The sequence below is a fragment of the Halictus rubicundus genome, chromosome 3 (assembly GCF_050948215.1).
Source record: "Halictus rubicundus isolate RS-2024b chromosome 3, iyHalRubi1_principal, whole genome shotgun sequence".
NCBI lineage: Eukaryota > Metazoa > Arthropoda > Insecta > Hymenoptera > Halictidae > Halictus > Halictus rubicundus.
The window spans coordinates 6,176,838-6,196,912 of NC_135151.1; the positions used below are offsets into that span (position 1 = coordinate 6,176,838).

General features: G+C 40.4%; 2 protein-coding genes and 1 long non-coding RNA gene across 6 annotated transcripts in view; 1 reads left to right on the forward strand and 2 right to left on the reverse strand.

The window, feature by feature from the left end:
- Positions 1–9,066, reverse strand: part of LOC143352501 (dual specificity tyrosine-phosphorylation-regulated kinase 2) — a 51,058-nt gene extending 41,992 nt beyond the window's left edge. Inside the window, exon 1 of the mRNA XM_076785029.1 lies at positions 7,846–9,066. Coding sequence (XP_076641144.1) covers positions 7,846–9,057 — 1,212 coding nt within the window. The 5' untranslated portion in view covers positions 9,058–9,066. The remainder of the gene's footprint in view (positions 1–7,845) is intronic.
- Positions 9,067–14,031: 4,965 nt separating this feature from the next.
- On the forward strand, positions 14,032–17,012 carry LOC143352505 (microtubule-associated protein 1 light chain 3 alpha). Its single transcript, XM_076785034.1, has 4 exons — positions 14,032–14,198; positions 14,553–14,715; positions 14,824–15,011; positions 15,353–17,012. Exons 1-3 carry the CDS (start codon positions 14,156–14,158, stop codon positions 14,984–14,986), a joined length of 369 nt encoding a protein of 122 aa, XP_076641149.1. The 5' UTR covers positions 14,032–14,155; the 3' UTR covers positions 14,987–15,011; positions 15,353–17,012.
- On the reverse strand, positions 16,186–18,992 carry LOC143352506 (uncharacterized). 4 transcript variants are annotated; one of them, XR_013081946.1, is made up of 3 exons: positions 18,353–18,992; positions 18,055–18,238; positions 16,186–17,126 (listed from the first exon to the last, which is right to left on the reverse strand). It is a non-coding gene; the product is annotated as an uncharacterized LOC143352506 (long non-coding RNA). The 4 variants fall into 4 exon arrangements; XR_013081944.1 differs by having other exon boundaries at positions 16,186–17,782; XR_013081942.1 differs by adding an exon at positions 17,534–17,782 and having other exon boundaries at positions 18,055–18,992.
- Between the last annotated feature and the right edge of the window lie 1,083 nt (positions 18,993–20,075).

Sequence of the window (20,075 nt, forward strand, 5' to 3'; positions counted from 1 at the left end):
ATTGTTACATTTTCCAAAAAGTCTGCTTAGAATTTGTTTTTGCCATTTTATACATATCTGCCTTGGATGTTAAATACAAAAAAATGTATCTTCTGAATCTTTTTGCAGAGATTCTAGATTATGCAGATATTTTATAAGGGATACAACAATCTTGTCCCTTCTTTTAGATATTTCTTCTTTAATAAGAAGAAACTCATTACTCAAGTCAGTATTCAGTTTTTCTAAAGTTTTAAATAAGAATTTAAGAGAATTTAAGAATTTATATGTTATAAAATAAATGAGATTCATAAGGATTTTCCTAGATTTAAATTTCTCGAGAAATACTGAAATTTCTCGAGAAATGAGAAATAATCAATTATAAAATTTCTCGAGAAATTCTCGAGAAGGAACCCCTCAAGCTCTTCCCGTACTTTAACGAGTCCGACTCGTGGCGAAGATTTTGGCCGAAACGTAAACATCACGAGTCTGACTCGTGGAATGATTTACAAATTACTATATCGCAGGTATTTATATTTCGGCTAGTATTGCAACTGTTTTCGAGCATCATTCTGGTCTGTTTACCGCGCGTTGACCCCAACTGCTTGGGCCCGGATTTCCTCGAGCTAAATGGCACGGGAAGAGGTTACAACTCCCAGTCAATTTTACTATAATTTTAACTCTATACCTACCAACAATTCTTGTATACCTATTCCTACCGTGCGTGGTCAAAATGACCGGTCCTTAAAAAGAGTAATTGTTAATATAATTAAACGTAGATATTAGTCAATTTGTTGTTGAATGAATTAGTAGAGGAACAACTTCCATAAAATGACGATAACAAATACAAAATACAAATTTATTCGATACAAATTTATTTTTATACAATTGCAATTATATAAAAAATACTGCGATGCTCTCTCCCCGATTTACAAAATTGTACTGTCATCTACCTTTGCGATTTGGATGTATTTGCCATGAAACATTATTATCAACCAGGCACGTGCGTAATTTGATAGCGTCTCATTCGATAAGGAGGCTCATTTATTTTGAGTTGGCCATGCCACATTGAGAATAGCCTTTCGTTTATACTGATTGTTTAGGTTTAGAAGAGTAAATACCATATTATGTCGTGCGGTCAAATTGACCGGCCGCAATAGGTAGGACAAGATACATATATTTCTTGGAAAAAAAATTAAACGAGAAATAAATACTCAAAAACACATTGTATGCATACTTTAACACGTTCACGGACGTGAATGTTATAGCATTAATTTTCATAGTGATGCAAAATGACATGAATGCTGTAGCATTCAAATTTTAAAGCCAATTTTTATTCATTTAATTTTATACAACCTTAAGTTTTTGTAACTAATATACATTTCAAAGTAATGACCAACTGTCGGTACTAATGACAGTTAACTTATTATTATTGTTTATATCCAATCAGATTTCGGGTAGTACAACTAGTTTCAAGAAAAATTGCCTGTCTATTTTTGCGGCTCACTGAAATTTTTACTGTTCTTGAACGTGTTAAGAAAAGTCGTAAAGATAAATAGCGATGTGATTATGTTGTATGTACGAATTTGTACGCAATAGTTTGAAAAGGTCAATTTGACCGGCGGTGGTAGGTTTAGGGTTAATCCTGCATAAAATTGATGAAATTTCTTTCAGGTTCGAGATACGAAAATAAAAATATGAATTGCTAAATAAGGAAACGTAATTTCTGCGCGAAATCCCAGGAAACGCGATGGCGAATTCAACGGTGTTCGTTTCTTGAAAGACGTCGATTCGAATTGCTCGGGTGAAATGAAATTTCTTTTTTCCTCGTCGCCCGGAGGAAACGTATTGAACGGTGCCAACACGGTTTTCTCCCGACGAATATTCCGCGCCTCGCGGAAATTTAAACTTATTTTTGCGCGCGCGATTCACGCATCGTTGATTTCGATATGCCGTGCTCGATCGCCTCGCAATTCGCAATACCATCCATCCACGACCTTATTCGAAGTATCCGATAATGCCTGAAGCCCGATCCGCACACGGTCCAAGAAGTATCCGTGCGATTGATGAATATTATTACCGGCACGTAATGAACCTCGACTCGATCCGGAAAGCGTGATTTTCGCTATAGTGCTGCTCTGCGAGCATGGTGCTCTTCCCTCCCACGATTATTTCGCCAATTTGATCTCGATAATAATGCCAGGGCGAAACTCGAAACAAAAGTAACCGGGAAGCAAAAATTGATTTGATGATTTCGTCAACTCGCTCGAAGGGAACTAATTGCAAAGTGATGCGATATTTAATTTGCGAATCGAGAAGTTCGCGTTCAGAGAGCTTGCTGATTTCAAACTGTTAAATTTGGATGTTTAGTATAATCAAAAAGTGAGTTGAAATGTAATACTAAATGTAAGCAACCGTGGAAATTTAAATTCAGAGACTCTTCCGATTTCAAACGGTTAAATTTAGATTTTTCGTATAATGAAAAGTTGATTCGTGAATTTGTTGACGCGTTGAAGGGAATTAATTGAAAATTGGTTTTCAATGAAATTAACGAATCGGGGAAGTTCAAGTTTAACCAATTTGCTGATTGTAAACTGATAAATTCCGGTTTTATGGTATATCAAAAAATTAATTTGAATTCGTTGATGCATCAAAAAGAAGTTAATTGAAAAGTGGTATGTACTGATTGCAATTTGCGAATCGTGGAGATTGAAGTTCAGAGAGTTCGCAGAATTTCAAACTATTAAGTTAGGTTTCATCGTGCAACGAAAAATTGATACGTGGAATCGTTATTGAATTTATTGAAACATCAAAAAAGAGTTAATTAAAAAACGATAGGTTGAGTGTGGGTAACTGCGAATTTTCTGCGAGCCTACGGTTTAATTTCAGAAAATTTGCGGATTTTAATCTGTTGAATTTATTCGTGGAATCGTCGATTATTGCAGCATCAAGAATAGATTAAAATGTTTGGGAAATATTTTTCTGTACTTTGTCCGATTCTTTCCTACAAATTCAATTTTAAGCGTGCATGTTCGGTTCATTCTCGGCTACCATACGTATTCAAAAGAAAAATGGGCGTTCTAATTTATATGCATTGCAATTTTCACGCGACCCCGTATTTCCTCTTCCACGAGAGTAAAGTTTCATTTCATTTATAAAGATCGATCGTGGTGTTACGTTAATCTGTCACTAATTCTGAAATCTGTATGTGTCAACGTTGTAACCTGAATAATGAAATTAATGCTGTTTTAATCCACATTTTCCATAAAGGGTAGTTTATCCCTGCCAGTGACACTGTTCGTTAATCCTCTGCGCTGCTTGAAATGCGACTAACAGCCGTAAAATTTAATTCATCGAACGAATATAAATTCTGCGATTCAACAAAACTTGATAAATTCAAAGATGTGTGTGTGTGTGTAAAATTAACCCTTTGTGAACGAGAATTATTTTATATGTTCATATTTTCCATGAATGGAACGTATCTATTTTCTGTACGAAACAGAAATACTGTGCTAAATGTAAGAATTGAATGAGGAAAAGAATTTAATGAAAATTTGTTTGGTATTCTAATAACTAGACTGCGGATCTTTATGTAAAATAGAAACCGTACGCATCAATTGCAAGACATAGGAACCAAATAGGAATTTACAATACAGTTCTACAAAATAACCTCTTAATTGTTGGAAATTACGCACACCCATTTCTGAATAAATGCATAAAATTCACGCTCTATTGTTCACCCACTGTACGTTTCGCGACTTAAATTCGATCACGTTTGACATTAAATTTTGCAAAAAAGCCTAACCGTTGCCTCGCGTGCGACAGTCAACGGTCATACTAATTTCCATATTTCAGCAAGAAAAATTCCATGAAAAATAAAAAGTCTGTTCTCAGGACAAACTGACCTCGAGTGCATAAGGGTTGGTTGCTCGGGCGGATCTTTCCGAAACAAACGGCTAGACGCAATCCCTGCACGTCTGAGTAGACCGCGTCCATCGGCTCGTTAATAATTCGGTCCAATTATAGCGGACATTAGGGCTACCGGCCGGTGCAGTCTATAATGCGCTCGGCTCTGGCAAGGTCGCGCTGAAAAGCGGCTTTTGCTCGAAAGTTCGCGATATTGCGTGCGAATCCTATAGGCCGGTCGAAGAGATAATGCAGCTCTGGCTGGACAGCGCATCGTCCGCGCCGAGTTTATAGCAGAGGACAAGGACACTTGGTCAGCGCGATTGCATTTGTCAATACGCTAATCTCCGCGCATTGTTGTGGTTCCGCGGCTATGCGCCGCGCGCACGCTCCTGTGCACCATAAACATACTGGGTGCAGCGAAAATTGCGCAGCGAGATACACGTGCTCAATACTGCGTAAAAAGAGGTCCGAGTTTAAGTCAACATTTTCTTAGAAATTTATCTTTTGTGCTAGCAACATATAAACCCCTTGTTCTAGGATCTTTTTTCGTGGCTAGGATGATTAGAACCTCTTTATTTTAAGAATTTAATAATTTAATAATTAAATACGATGGAGTGCGGTGTATCTCTATGAAAATTAAACATTGTTTGCATCAATTACAAGACTTCTTGTAGGTAAAGCGTTGCAAAAACATCATGTTTCAGTGTTTCACAAATATACGCGCAATTAGCAGATGAAATTACCAGAATACAAAACGTACTTTTCGAACGTATTTGTTTCGATAAAAAAAAACAATCTCTAGTAACAAACATTAGCATTTTCTTCACAATTGTGCCCAAACTGCAATTTCTTCGAAATGTTTTTCAATTGTCATCTAATGCGTTAATCCTTCTGATTTGTAAGTAAATAAAAAACCCTTCTAATTTCTCGATACCGTACGATAATAATACCATACTTATGCGATTTGCTCCGATATTAAAACCGTTATTCTGTTTCAAACCATGTCCAAACATTAACACGAATCACCGTGTCCACTCGCGTTCGCAAAATCCCATTTCGCAGCATATAATTTGCATTCAACGGAGAGCTCGATGCCGAAATAGCAATGATCGCAGCAAAACTGCTGGTCCGCGAAGCGAGTATAATCCACAAGTGTTTAACAATCGTCCGTCACGCGACAATCATACTCTTTATCCCAGGAGCATGGTGCATCCGCGTCTCGCAAGTTTGTTTTTTCTTTTTCGCATACGACGAAATTCGTGCGACACAACCGGCGTGCAAATCAAGACGCTACGTTTGTAATTATAAAAAAAAAAAAAACGCGAGCAAGAAATGAGTGGAGGACTGGTTCGACACCGTGTATAAGCGAACTCGAGACGTGTCCCGCATACAGATATATGCCTGTGCGCCGTGTTATGTATTAAAGCGTATCGCGAGCACGCGAGCCAGCTTGTCGCGCTTATTCTGTTTATGGTTTGCGATATTCGGGCTAACGACGAGTTTGTTGTCCGCCACCAAGTTCCCAGTTAATCACCGCTAAAATCCCGCTAAAAAAAAAACCGCCAAACGTATTGGATATTGCCACGAGACGCTCGTTTCAGGCGCTAATTCGGCCCCGAAAATATGACCCTTTATGGGACTTGCGAATGCGAGACCTGCACGGTAGTTCCGGAGAAGGACGTCGCACCATGGACATGATAGAAGTGCAGCAAGATTGATTTATTCGGAGGATTAGTATCTATGCGTTTATGAAAAAAATTATTAGATCAAATGCAAAATAGTAAAGCCTTTTAAAGAATTTCAATATACTGCTGCATCGCTTTCAACAATATAAAATCGTTGAGAAAAGAAATAAATGCCTACATAGCTCTCGTGTGTTGCAATTAATAAAGATGATTTTCATCCTGTATAAAAATACGCAGAATTATGGACGTATGAGTATTCAAATAAATGTAGATGAACAATGAACACGAATTTTTAAAATCTTTCAAAATCAACGATAAAAGAGTGATTCTTTTGGGAACGTTTCAATGCTGTGCTACTGTAGACCGTCGAGATTTCAGTTTCAGTTTTGGTCCATCGCAAACAATAGAAGTTCGTCGCAGCGAGAGCCCTAGTCTGTCGAAACGGGGTAGACGTTCTAGGGGGTGAAACAGTAGAATAGGGCAGGTATAGCGTTCCCTCTCTCTCTATTGACCGTTTCCACTGTTACCCCACCCAGTCTCTCACGCTGTCCCACCCTGAAACCATCTACTTTGCTTTGTTAGATAATACTTTCTCCCCTCGTGGGAGAGATCTACCGATTTTCCGCCCCTGGTTCCTCTCTTCTTCGCAGTCTATAGCAACGTCTGCCTCGGCCATCGACTGAGCTCATACGGTATCTTGTTTGGTATCGTGTCTCGTGTCACGGGACAGCTACTTCACAGACCCAGAAAAAGCAACTCCCTTGCGGGGAACATCGAACTTTGATATGGGGTTACTGACAGGGGCCCTAATTTCTCTTATGTAGTACGAAACCCCAATTTCGGTTTTAACCAGCTTTGGTATAGCGATAGTGCAAGGGTTCGTGTGGAATGTTAGCCGTGGTTTCTCGGTAGTTTGCAAGATGTAACCACAACTAAACAATTCACACGTAATCGACCTGTATGCTATCCACCATGCGAGATCTCATCGAACTCCAAGTGACTGTGTCAGAAAATCAAGTACAGTGATCCCAAATCAATCGAGACCAGAGAAGGTCAAAAACATGTAACAAAGCGATTTTCGAGATACGTTCTCTGCGACGCACTCAAGGGTCGATCGAGTGTCTGTCGAGTGAAAATCGATGATGTAAAATATACATAGTCCCAAGGACTTATCACTGTACACTAGTAACTTTGAGCGACCTTGCGCGATTCAACCGGTGAAAGAAAATGCGACATTCTTTCGGAGAAAAAGAAGAATAATTCATAAGAGTCTTTGTAAAGAAATAGTTTTCCCCAGTCTGACGTCTTCCGAACTATTTCTAACGACGGATTACTCATGGAAACTAGGAAGTGTATCGCAACCAGCTACGCGTAATCTTTGCAGATTGTTCGAGACGAATATTTTTTTGTCCACGGCGCACGTGCAGGAACGTCGCGATTATTTTTCACCCGAAGAAGATACTTTCGATGAATCTCGCAGATTAGATAGACAATTCGTGTCTCCGAGATAGCGCGCGTTAATCATTGATCGACGGTGCACTTTTCTGTTCTGCGCGATACTATTATCTCTTCAGAAAATATTTGCTCTCTTTCGGGAATGCGGAATTTTTTTTAAAAGAGATTTTAAAGATTTTTTAAAGATTCTGATCTTAAGTAATGTTAGCAATAATTGTTTGAGGACCATGATTTAATTTGTTCACCTAAAATAGTGCACCGGGCTAAATAAAAATTGTTGAATAAAATGTAGAATGGATACCAGTGGCGTATTTATACTTTCGCCGCCTAGGGGCTACCTCTACACCTTAGCTCTCCTCAAAGGGCCAACTCCCTTCTCGCTCGCTCCCTTTTACACTTTCTCCCCATAGGTTTATCAATAGCACAAAGCACAAAATCATTAGTACTACCCTAATTTTGTTCAACCTATTTTTCAGATATGGGGGAGTTAGGTACTTGCATTCTGCACTCCCCCAACCTCGTAGGGTTTAAATGATTTCTTGTAATTTCATACAACGTCCTCCAAGCACGTTATTTTTATTTTTAAATTGGTCAACCATTTTCATTTATTTGTTTTTATTGTTGTGACTTTGGTATTTTCCCAAACATTTTCCGCCCCCTTAAATCAGCCACTGAAGGATACTCAGATACCGAGTGACCAATTAAAGACGTACAAAGTATCATTAATTCGTTCGTAACGAAAGCCAAGAACACGTTTGCGCTCGAGCCACAAGCTCGCGGTGCAACCTCAAAAAATGATTTTCCAAGAAAAGCGACTCACCTTGATGCCGCTACGTCCTTGCTGCTTCAACAGCACGTTCTCGGGCTTCATGTCGCAGTGTATAATCTTATTCTTGTAGAGAGCATCAAGACACTGCAGCAACGAGTGCGCGAACCTCCTGACGAGCTGCATGCTGAACCCCTGGAACTTGTTCTTCTTGATCAGCTCGTACAAGTTAATGCTGAGCAGCTCGAAGGTGATGCACATGTGCGAGCGGAAGGTGAACGAATCGAACATGTGTATAACATTCATGGTATCGTCCTTGTCCTGTTCCCTTAGCTTTCTCAGTATCCTGATCTCCTCTTGCGCCTGTCGATGGAACCTTTTCTCGTTCCTGACCATCTTGAGGGCGACGTGCTCGTGCATCTTATGATCGTAGGCTTTGACCACTTGTCCGAAGGATCCTCTACCGATGCCTCTGAGCACCTCGTACCTGTATGCCACGTGATCGTGAGCCACGTGGATGTAGGAACCTTGATCGTTATCATAGTCGCAATTATTCGGCCAGCCCATGATGCCTGGCCTCTTCTTAGCGTTGGCACCGATGAAGTAGATCTCCGGGTACTTGTAAATCTCCTGGTACTCGTACTCGGTGAGTTTGTCTTTGTAAATCTTCATGACCAGGTCCGGGGTGACGGTGATCGTCTTGGGCTTGAACGGAACCCCGTCGAGCGAGCTCGCGTCCGCTCTGCCATTCTTCACCATGGCAGTGCTGGACTGTCCGTTCGGTTGCTGGTGAGAATTGTGGCTGGAGTTGTGGCTCGAGTTGTGACTGGAATTGTGACTCGAGTTGTGACTGGAGTTGTGGCTCGCGTGGGAGCTCAGGCTCAGGTTCAGGCTGTCCGAGTTGTTCCCGGTCAGGCTGAGCAGGCTGTTGTTCGCGCTGGAGCTCAGGCTCGGCAGGTGGGTGCCGACCATGTGAGCCGCGCGGGCCAGCTGACTCGGCGACGACTCGCAAGCCGGCTGCTGCTTCAGGGACAACGTGCTCGCCTTCAACGGCGGCAGATGATTATTCTCGCTCGACGATATGTACGTCTGCGTCGAGATCGCGCTCGCCGGCACGAACGGGTTCGGCCTTGACAGCGGCATCTCGCTACCGCTTACCGATACCACCGACAACACGTCCACCGACACCAGCGCCGATGGCGAACGACGCTCCGATGTTCGGTCAGGCTGAGCCAGAACTAGAACGATCATACTACACAACCACATGTGCCTACGTGATCACGCCGCTGGTGCATCGCTGACGATGACGGTACACCACTCGACCAACTGCACATCCGAACACCTGACCGCCAAGACCAACAAGCTCACGCTGTTCCAAGGACGATCCGGGCGAGCACCGTGCCGGCGAACACCTGAGCCTCCACATTGGTCTCCCTCCGACAGCCGATTCGAATGTCCACCAGGCTAAGGATTATCCTCGAGACTTCCTCTTGATGTTCGCCCCCGTGTCTAGGACCGGGCTGCGCTCATGGTAGTCGCTCGATGACTGGTTAGATAGATCCCCAGTTAGGCAAAATGTTACTCGAAGTTTATCTTCGATTTGCGACACCTCCCAAGGACCGACAATCTTCAAGACCACCTCTAGATATTCGCCACTGTATCTAGGATCTGGCTGCGCTCATAGTAGCCACTCAATGACTCCCCAAAAGATCCCCCGGTTAGATCAGTCCGAATGTTACCCTTTAAGTTTATCTTCGATTTGAACCGCGCGCGATATCTCCCGAGCTAAAGACTGACAATCCTCAAGACCACCTCTAGATTTCCGTGTCTAGGATCTTATCCTAATCACTCGATGGCTGGCTAGATAGATCCTTCAGTCAGAGATCGGTCCGAATGATATATTCTTCGAACGTGTTTGAACCCGCAGCGTTGTTTTCTTAATACCCTACAGTGTATTGTCGATTCGTTAAAAAAAAAAAACAAAAAAGAAACATCAGTTTGTTGACGTTAGTCGTTCTTGCGTGCCCAGCTTGTCGTCTGGAATAAATGAATGAATACGTTCAGTCTCGTATCCCGTCCGCGAAGAAATGTAAAAAAGCTGTCGAAATAGTGTTTCGAGGTTGGCCGGAAACCGCTTCGATCGGTGCGCGGCGGTGTCGACACGCGCCCGCGGTTCGAAAGATGATGATCGATCGTCTAAAAATATGTTTCCCGGCGAGAATAAACGAAAGAGAGGGCGGCGAGCCGCCTCTTTTGCTCCGGGTTGTAAATGCAAAAGCGGACTAGAGAGAAGCTGCAACCCAACGACGCGATTCTCCGAGAAGTAAAGCACTATAGAGGCGCAGGGCAGAGACCCGTTTTCCGGCTGTGGGCTTTTTTTCGATATGCTTTCGTGTCGTCGCACGAGAAGCAACTCCCCTCCAAGTAGCTCTGCTGCCGCACACACACACACACACACACACACATACACACAGCCTAGGGTAGAGAAAAACAAAAGGAACTATGAACCCTTCGGTCTCTCTCTCTATTTTTCTCTTGCTGTGACGTCACTTCCCGACTACGACGCTCAGCTGTCTCTGAACGTGTGCCTGATCTCGGGTGGAATTATTTATCCGACTCGCATCAATCCCCTTCGCCGTTGCTTGACCCTTTGTCCCTCGTTACCATCGGCCAGTGTCTCCACCTTCTTTACCGCATGGAAACGACGAGCTGCTCCTTTTACCTTTGTGCGAGCCTTCGAACGTCTAATTCTGTAATCTATCGCGCACGAGGGCAAACGCATCGTGCGTGCGTGAAAACCGTCCGCCTCTCCTGAACCGGGAGGTTATTGGCACCGGGCCGGCCGAGTTTCGACACCTCGCTCCTCCATCCGGACACCCTCAAGACATGTACATATATCACGATCGTCGGGACGACTCTTTCAATCTCTGGCCGCTCTGTCACCGGATCGCGAAACTCGAATCACGTCCGGTCTCCTACCCTCGGTCGTCATCCGATATCGTTGGGGCTCCTAGACGAATAATTAGCGAAGCTTACTCTCGCCGAAATGGGTGTTTACAGGCTGCGTTTGCTCGTCCGGTTGAAACACTGCCGCCCTGAATGGTACGCGAACTTGTCTCGAATTGAATCACCCTCGTACAAAATCGAGCCACCGTGTCGCTGGATCAGGTCGTGGACCCCGCACCCATGAAAATCGAAGCAAACACGAAGAACGTGGCCGCACCTTGATAACTGTTTACAAGCGAACGACTATTCGTTTAATCGAGCTACGGTCGCCGAGTGCTTCCGGTGGTTCTTGTTCTCGAGCGCGGATAAATGCAAAAATGGGTGGACGATTCAGGAACGAGACGGGTTTGCTCGTTTTTTTTTTTATCATAGAAACAAAGCGCGAGACGAAGTTCCTCGCTTCTGGCACACTGACTGGTTGGCTGGCTAGCTGGCTGACTTCTTTCTCCCTTCTCACTCTCTCTCTTTCTCTCTCTCTCTCTCTCTCTCGCTCGCTCGCTCGCTCGTTCGCTCGATCTCCCTCCTTCGTCGGATCCGCTGTGCCTCTCCCTCTGTCGCGGTAGTCCGAGTCTTCTATCTCTCTCGCGACGCCATTATGTTTATTCTTTTTGTACCCCCGTTAAACGTTTGGTCAGGACGGTTTAGAAGGGGTAGACGACCAGGCGAACGGATGAACGGCCAGACTGGCAGGCCGATGCACGGTATTGCTCTTCTCCTCTTATGTTTCGCGTTTGCGAAAACCGACGCGGCACTGGCGAAATCCTCGACACGGATATCTTCGCGGTTAGGCAACGTACCACGACGCTTCCGGTGGTGAGGAGCCCTCCGCAATTTCTCCGGACCCCGTCGAACGACTCGTTCCGTTGCTACACGGTTTTGCCTTCTATGATTATAGATTTCGCGTACAGGTGTTTTTGTTGCTACCTCCCCCTTCTTCCTGGCGGTGTGCGTGCGCGCGTATGTGTGTGTGTATGTCTTAGCGTGCGTGCATCTAACCGAGCTGCACACGTTCGAACCCGATTAGCGGCGGGTACGCTTCTCTCGCGATTCCGTTCGACAACATCGATCTCGATCCTGATTTCCCGGCGCACGTTTCCCACACTCAGAAATATTATTCACCACTCACCGACTCATCGAACCACTCAAGGCACGAGCACTACTTCTCTATTCATCAAGAAAACGCCTGCTGCGACACCCACGCGTGCACTCTCACGTACACGGACGGTTGTGCTTGCCGCACGCACAGATGTCCGCACGTATTCCTGTCTCGATGCAAAGGGGAGGTCATAGATTGTGACTTTGCCTAGATCGTTGCGTCATCGTTACGTTTTAGTTCTCCGATCTCCCGTTAAACAGAACTCTCGTTCTCTAATCTGGCTTTAACCCTTTATAAAGCAAGCGATAATGTTATTCAATTGTTTCTACCGAAGCTACTTTCTCCGTGAACTGTAGAATCGAAAGCATATTCTGACAGTAACAGCAGGTTGAGTCCTGTTCATCTTCTTCGTCTGATTCCTCTCTGTGTATTGTATGGTCCAGGGCAAAGCCTCGCTGTCAAAGAGACAATGAAAGAAGCACTGACCATAGAGCAATCACCATACGGGGTTCCGTATCACTGAAATACCGACCTCGCGAAAATTTTGCAGCTTCCTTGCGCCCTCTATCTAAATAAAATAGTCAACTAGTGGACTGCCATCTTAGACCATATATACTTATAAACCCGGCACAGATAATTTTCCTTGAACAAAAGATAAAGGAATACGTGACGTCACAGGTTCTAAAGATGTATATATAAGCAGGTATAAGCTATGATCATTAACCCACGGACCATAAGGACAGGTCAACGCTTGCCTTGGGCGGGGGGGGGGGGTCAGCGGGGGCGTCCTGTACACAGTACACGGAAAGAATGCAGGATAATTTGAAAGAATTTTACATTTTATTTGATTCTGAAGATTAACAACTTTGCATGTAAACCGATCACATTTACAACATTTTAAGGTAGTTTAAGGTAATTTACATATGCCTCGCTTCTGGTTAGTTATTATATATACAATCGTAACTAGAAGAGAATATAAATTTCAGCGAACTAGCGTAGCGTCGGCGTCAGTCTGCCATGTCAGCCATTTTGGAATTATCTTGTGACATCATATAGTCCCGTTATCTTTTCTTCACTGGCTTCACAGTTTTCCTATACACGTACTATACCTATGCCAGGTCTATAAGTATATATGGTCTAAGAGTGTATGAGACAAAGCACATCTACATATAATTAAGATAATAAATTACAATTATTCTAGCATACGGTTGTATCATATAGCTAATAAAAAAGCAAGCCATAATAGGATAAAAACTAAACTATGTCACAAAAACTATTTTATTCTATAACCAGCAATTAATAGGAATAAGTATTTATTTTATTATATGTATTATTACCCGTAAATGAATATTATTATTTTTTTATATTGTATGTATTACATTATATAAAATATATGTATTATATTCTACATATATATATATGTAGTATATATACTGTTCTTACTATTCTTTTTTTTTTTTAAATAAAATGAGTTGTGAGAAAATGTATACAGATTTCATATTATGAACATCTACATTAAAATTTAACTTTTTCCAAATTATAATTGACAAAATGAGCTAGCACTATTTGAAATAATAAGAGTAAAGTAAAAATGAACGAGTGATAAAATATTTATACAGAATGAGATACGGCGACAACTTCCTTTTCACCTCTTTAGCTTGGCAGTACTGTGACTTCTCAACAGACTATAGCACTTTGCCAAAACAGTCATCTGGTAAATGATATAATTTTGAGACAGGGCATGTTATCTGAAACCGAGTTTATAAGTATATATGTTCTAAGCTACCATAACACTGCAGCATAGAAAGTTTTTTCCTAAAAAGAATAAAAGGATCGTACATAAATTTGACGTTTGTAGCTACACAGGCACAGTGTTGCCAAGCTATTAGACTCATCTCCTCGAATCTCGGATGCAAACTCCATCTTTCAAGCGTCAAAATGAACATCAAAACAATGGAATGAATGAAACATGTAAATAAAAATAGTAAATTATACGTAGACACTGGAAGAAATTAACAGAACAGAAATGAAAACAAAATTTATGTCCTTTCATTCGCATGCATTATTTTTTCCCGTATAGCGTTCGAATGCAACAGCTGCAGCTCCAAGAGGGCAGCACCTAGCGTAAGCCTAACCTATGTTTGAAACAGTCAGAGACTGGGACTGGCGTTATTTTGACCCTTCAGTCCGTCAGGAATACTTTCGTAAACGTACAGCTGATATCGTGAGTAATACGACGTAGTAACCAATAGTGAAACCAAGATGAGTTTAACACAGAAATCGTTTAAAGAGAAACGTTCTTTTGGTAAGAAAATTTATTTCATTAAACGTATTTATTTCGCGAAATTCGATAAAAGCTAGACGAAGTGTAAACGAAGCATTTCTTGGTGACGTTTTCACTGCACAGTATACTTTTGATTTATTGACATGTCGATTGATATGATTTGATAATGCGTTCAGAAAAACACTATTTCGTACGAGTTAATAATTTTCATTAGCACGAATAAGTTATATAATAAGTTTAAGTATATTACTTTCATTATTGTTATTATGAACGATCAGCTGTTTACATTTTTTGATGGTTTGTATATACATATTTGTGTATATATATATGTACATGTTCGTACATATTAATGTGTGTAACTGTTTTATACTTTAGCACAACGGGTGGCCGATTTAAAATTGATTAGAGAACGACATATGAATAAGGTACCTATTATTGTTGAACGATATAAGGGAGAAAAACTATTGCCTGTGCTGGACAAGTATAAATTCTTGGTGCCAGATTATTTGACAGTAGCTGAACTTATTAAAATTATTAGGTATGCTTTAATATAAATTCTGTTAAAACATAGAACAATAAACTGCTATTGAACAAGGAACTGCTATTGATTAATTGTATTTGTTTGTTTGCTGATTGCAATTAATAGACTTAGGCTACAGCTTCATCCAACACAAGCATTTTTTCTATTAGTAAACCAAAGAAGCATGGCCAGTGGTAGTATGACGTTGGCTCAACTGTATCAAAAAGAGAAAGATGAGGATGGCTTTCTTTATATAATCTTTGCCAGTCAAGACGTGTTTGGGCAATAAAATTCACTGGTATAGTGCAACAACTGTAAGTCTCCAAGCAATGGAACTTTATCGTTTCTAGGTAAAACCTAGAGGCATGCGAGAACGCTAAAATGGCGGATCGGGACTTGCCAAGAGTTTTATTTGGGAAATAGATGGGTTTTCGAAAATTTTGGGATTCTCGAGAATATTAGGGACTCCTGAGCATACTTGAGTTTTCGAATGTATCGGGATTTACGAGAATATTGGGGATTACAGAACATATTCAAGAATCCCAAAAATTCTTAGAAATCTCGAAATTTTCGAGAACCCAACTGGTCTCAACTATCGGATACCCGACATTGGATTTTCTCACACCTCTAGTGAAAACGAATCTTTTTTTTTCAGGATATACACTGCGTGCTAAATATTTTTAAGAGACCTTTAGAAAGGATTTTAGATCTTCTATTACTTATATCCGCCTTCAACCGAATACGCAGAATCTTTGTGATCAACCCGCAGTACCTGCTGAAATAATTGGCAAAACAATCACAATCAATGCTTTTGTGTGAAATTGTCAAGGTGTTTTGGGCTTTCGGCATACGCGTCATTCATATTTTATATGTTACACTGTAAGGTTAATTTAATTTCTTATCGATGGCAACAATTATTATTTTTTTAAAATGACAAACTTGAACACAATGTTCAACATATCTAGCAAAACTGTGTTTAATGGGTAAAAAACCGTTTATTTGTTCATTGCAATACAAGTGTTATCAATGTGATCAATTTTACACATTGCAAATGCGATTTTAAAAATATTATTATATAAGTAGTAGTCAGTTATACTCAGCAAATTATACATTATTCCTACAAGGCAGTGGGAAGTCCAATAATTTCCATATCTTCACTACAGGTATATGATTTATGCGAAAGAAATTGCAATAGGTTTACTTGCTACTAATTAATGGAGTAAATAGTTAAAAGTTTTTAACGGATACGATGGAATTTACGACGACGAGAGAGAACATTTTTTCCGTTATTCAGAGCGATATCGGCGGACGTAAAAGAACTTTTACAATGAAGTCTGTTATTGCCCCTAGACACCGAAGCATTAAAGAAAGTGTTCAATGTGTATTACTACACAATATGTAACATGTATTGGTATGTGATAATGTTATTAGATTTCAAACGATTTTATTAATTATACTTATCGGTACCATGAATTTTCCGTTCATCCATACTTATTTTTAAATAGGATGAACAATTATGCACTTAATATTACTAGTAGCATCTTCTGCTATTTGATACTTATTGCTAGAAAATTTATGAAAACTGTTATTTTTCACTTTCATCCTGAATTTGGACATGTTACAAGCGCACTTGTCTCTCATTTTCATAGAAGTAAATTAAGAAAACAAAAGTACCTGGCATTATGATTAATAATGGATACAATTTACGATTATACCAGTAAGACAATTCTACAAGACTTGAAATCCAATAGTAGAAAGTAACTCGGAGCTTGACTAATTTTCGTTAATCACATTTATTGTTTTTCATTATAAATAAATTATAGCATTTCTGCTACGTGAATGGTAATGAACAAACATTAAAAAATTATATCAACCATAGTAGTGTTATGTTTAGCTACCACTCGAATCTAATGGTACTTGAACATTTTGGAGGAATGTTGGCATATTTTTTCAGTTTAAATGGTACACTACCATTCATCTCAACTTATGACATTATTTAAGACTTCGTTCAAGCACACGAAAATTTATAGATAAATGACAACAAAAAGAAACAGGGCTTTCTGCGAACATTACTACATACCTGTAAAGATACAATAGTGATATAATAATAACAATAAGTAAATGTATATTTGAATAGTGACACAAAATACGATACTAGTATATTATATATATACCTACCATATTAGTTATATAAAAATATTAGTTACATATAAATATTGGCAATATAATATGCTTTCTTAATTCTTGTACAATGAATTAGTGTATTCCATGCATTACACAAGAAATTATTTGCAATAAAGACTCTTTTGCAATACATACTTACATTGCTTTCCCACTTAATTTCTTGCAATTGCTGTCATATCACAATAAAATGGTCGAAAAAGAAGCGCTGTTGAGCAGCGAATTCAAAACTGCTATTTTGAAACATGCTAAAAAAGAAGTTTGTGTTTTTAAAAATAAATCGTTCATTTTCAAAAGATAAATCCTTCTTCGTTTTATTTGAATTTGATCTTACTATAAAATCGACGAAACACGAATTAAAGTGCGTTTTTATTTAAATGAAGTATTTATATTTGTAGTATTTGTATTTGTTAATGCTCTTATAGTCATATACAGTGGGAGTAAAAAGTATTCCTACCATTTGGAAACAAGTAACTTGTTTTTTGAATTGGATCAAACGTGTTGAGTTTTTTTGAGATGTTAGAAGGATTAGTTTGCTAACGTTTAAATAATTTTTTTAGAAAATTGCTATTGCCCCGAACAGTCGGGCTAGAATTTTTCTTCCACGCGTTCGCGAAGGGTTGAACAAGACCTGACCCCAGAGTTACAGGTTTACGATCCTACCGATGCTTTTATCTTGAAAACTATCAAGAAACCGGGGCTGAAATTTCGCACGCATCATCACGAACTTGTGTGCTATCAGTGTACCAACGCATGTACTCTAATCATGCAGTCTAATCATAAACTTGCGATTCGAACGAGATTTAAAATAAAGTGATGGCCGCACAACTTCCGCTTCCATCATGGCAGCACTTCCGGCAGTCAGTTCTCAAGTTTGCCGAGAACCTGGCGCGACGTACAAATTCTGAAGTAGAAATTCGAAATCGTCAATCTTTATGCAGCTGCAAATCGATGCCAGTGGATGCAATGTCGGGTGGGTATAAAGGTGAGCGGTAGGGTTAGATACGGGGGGAAAGAGGCAGAGAAAAGGTAAAGGTTAGAAGAGGTTATGAACTCTAACCCACGGATAGTTGACGAAGCCTAGTTGTTTGGTACGAACTGTCCAAATGACGTGTAGTCGGGCCAGACGTCGTTATTAATTGTAAAGGTAAGTTTGCCTAACCATTACTTGTTTACCTTTGTTTAGTTCTCTCGTAACCCTTCCACCGATAACGATACACCAAGTCTCGGACGATGGCTCGCCCACGTCGTACCAATTTATATATATACATCTTACTATGTTACAATACACTAATTGCTCGTGCATTCCACGTTTCCGAATCATCGGTAAATGAACGATCCGATTTTATTAATTGCGTTTCTGCGATCATGTTATTTTGACATTACCATTGTGCAACATTGCTTTCCGTCGATAATCAAGTCACTTTGTTGCAGACTTTTATTTCGTTTCTTTACAGGTAAATCTTCTATTTACCTCGGGTGTTTTGTTTGATATAATTAGAATTTATTATTGAATGTTTTCGGGAGTATTCTGGTCTTATGGTCGCGCAAAACATGGAATATTTTGTAATGTACGAAAGAATCGCTATTCCTTATCTTTGCAAACAAAAGCGGTGACGTCATTGCAACTTCTTGAAAACTAAGACGTATAAAATATAAAATGAAGTAAGTACAATCAGCGCAGAAAAATAAAAGAAAGAACGATGCACAATTAGTAATGCAGTTTAACGCGGCGAGTAGGATTACAACGTTAAATCTGTGTCGATGCGGTGATCGAGTAGGTAGGAGGTAACCTTCGGACCCACAAGCGACCTTTACCTGCGAAGTCCGGTCGTATAGAAATAATTACTCTCAAGTGACTATTCTTCTTCGCTGAAGCCGTTCCAAGAAGTCTCTAGGTGACTCGGAATGACCACTCAAAAGGTTATACGGCTATGTAGTATTTTTAAAAGCCAGTCATTTTAGCCGACGAAAATAAGCAATTATCTCCGACATAAATGTTAAAAAGAAACGAAGCCCCAGTCGCTTAAAATTAACAAATATTCTGAAAATCGTCGTTCAATTTTTACAAACAATTTCCAATTGTATAAAAGATTTTACACTTACATTTTACATTTAACGAAATTAAATTCTGTTCTTCTGTTAACAATATCGATATATTCAAGCACAGTAGAATCCCACATAACGCGATGAAAAAATATTGTTTAAAAAGTCTGTATACTTATGTTGTGTGGCAATAAATGTACAGTCTTTCCCAACACTTTTTTGTATATTTGTTGTGCATGTATTGTCACACAAAATACAGACATGCAGTCATTTTAAATAGTTCTTGAATTACGTTGTACGGGAGACTATCGTAGATACAAATTTTAATTTTTTTTCGTAAGAAGTTATTAGAGAAGTTCTAATAACAAAGTTCTAATTATTAAAGAAAATTGTCCGGGATAATTTAATTTTAACGAGCAGCCTTGGCGACCGATTCTGAAACGCTCAGTTCCAAGTTCTAGCAGTATAAATTTTCTTTTTTTCCCTGAAACGTTATTAGAGACAAAGAAATTCGAATCGTGGAAGAAAATTGTCCGGGTTCATTTAATTTGAACAAGCAGCATTAGCGACCGATGCCACGGGTAGCGTTCCGAGGAGTTTTACCTGTTGCTAGAACCGCTAACAAGCGCGTCGAGGCAAAAGGATTTGAGCGAGCGTGACGTCGCTGTGCGAGGTGCGCCTAAAAGCGCGTATCTACATTTTTGCAATGAACAGTTCGTGTTTGACCTATTCTCGATCGACGCGGCGACCTCGAGGCTCAACCGATAAGTCATCAGGCGGGCGTGTATTACGTGACATAACCTGTAACGCTCGTCGAGAGGCCACACTATGCGGTCTTCCACGGCGAATGCTCCCGCTCAGGTAGAAAAGCAGGCAAGCGGGGCGAGAATGCACCTGGCTAGTGTGTCTTGGCGGTACACAAGAGAGTGACCTGCCAACCTGCCAGTACTGCGAACGGTCTGGCTGCGTTCACCTGCGCAAGGTTGCCTTTAAACTTCGACGTGGTGTTTTCGTGTACGACCGCGCTTCGGGACGGCCCCAGTCGAAAGAGATATCTCGTACGGTCGTAAAACCGTCCTATACACCTCCAGAAATTACGCCCGTTAGTTTTTGACTCGGGGAAGAAAAAATTAGAATACATTCGTTTCCTT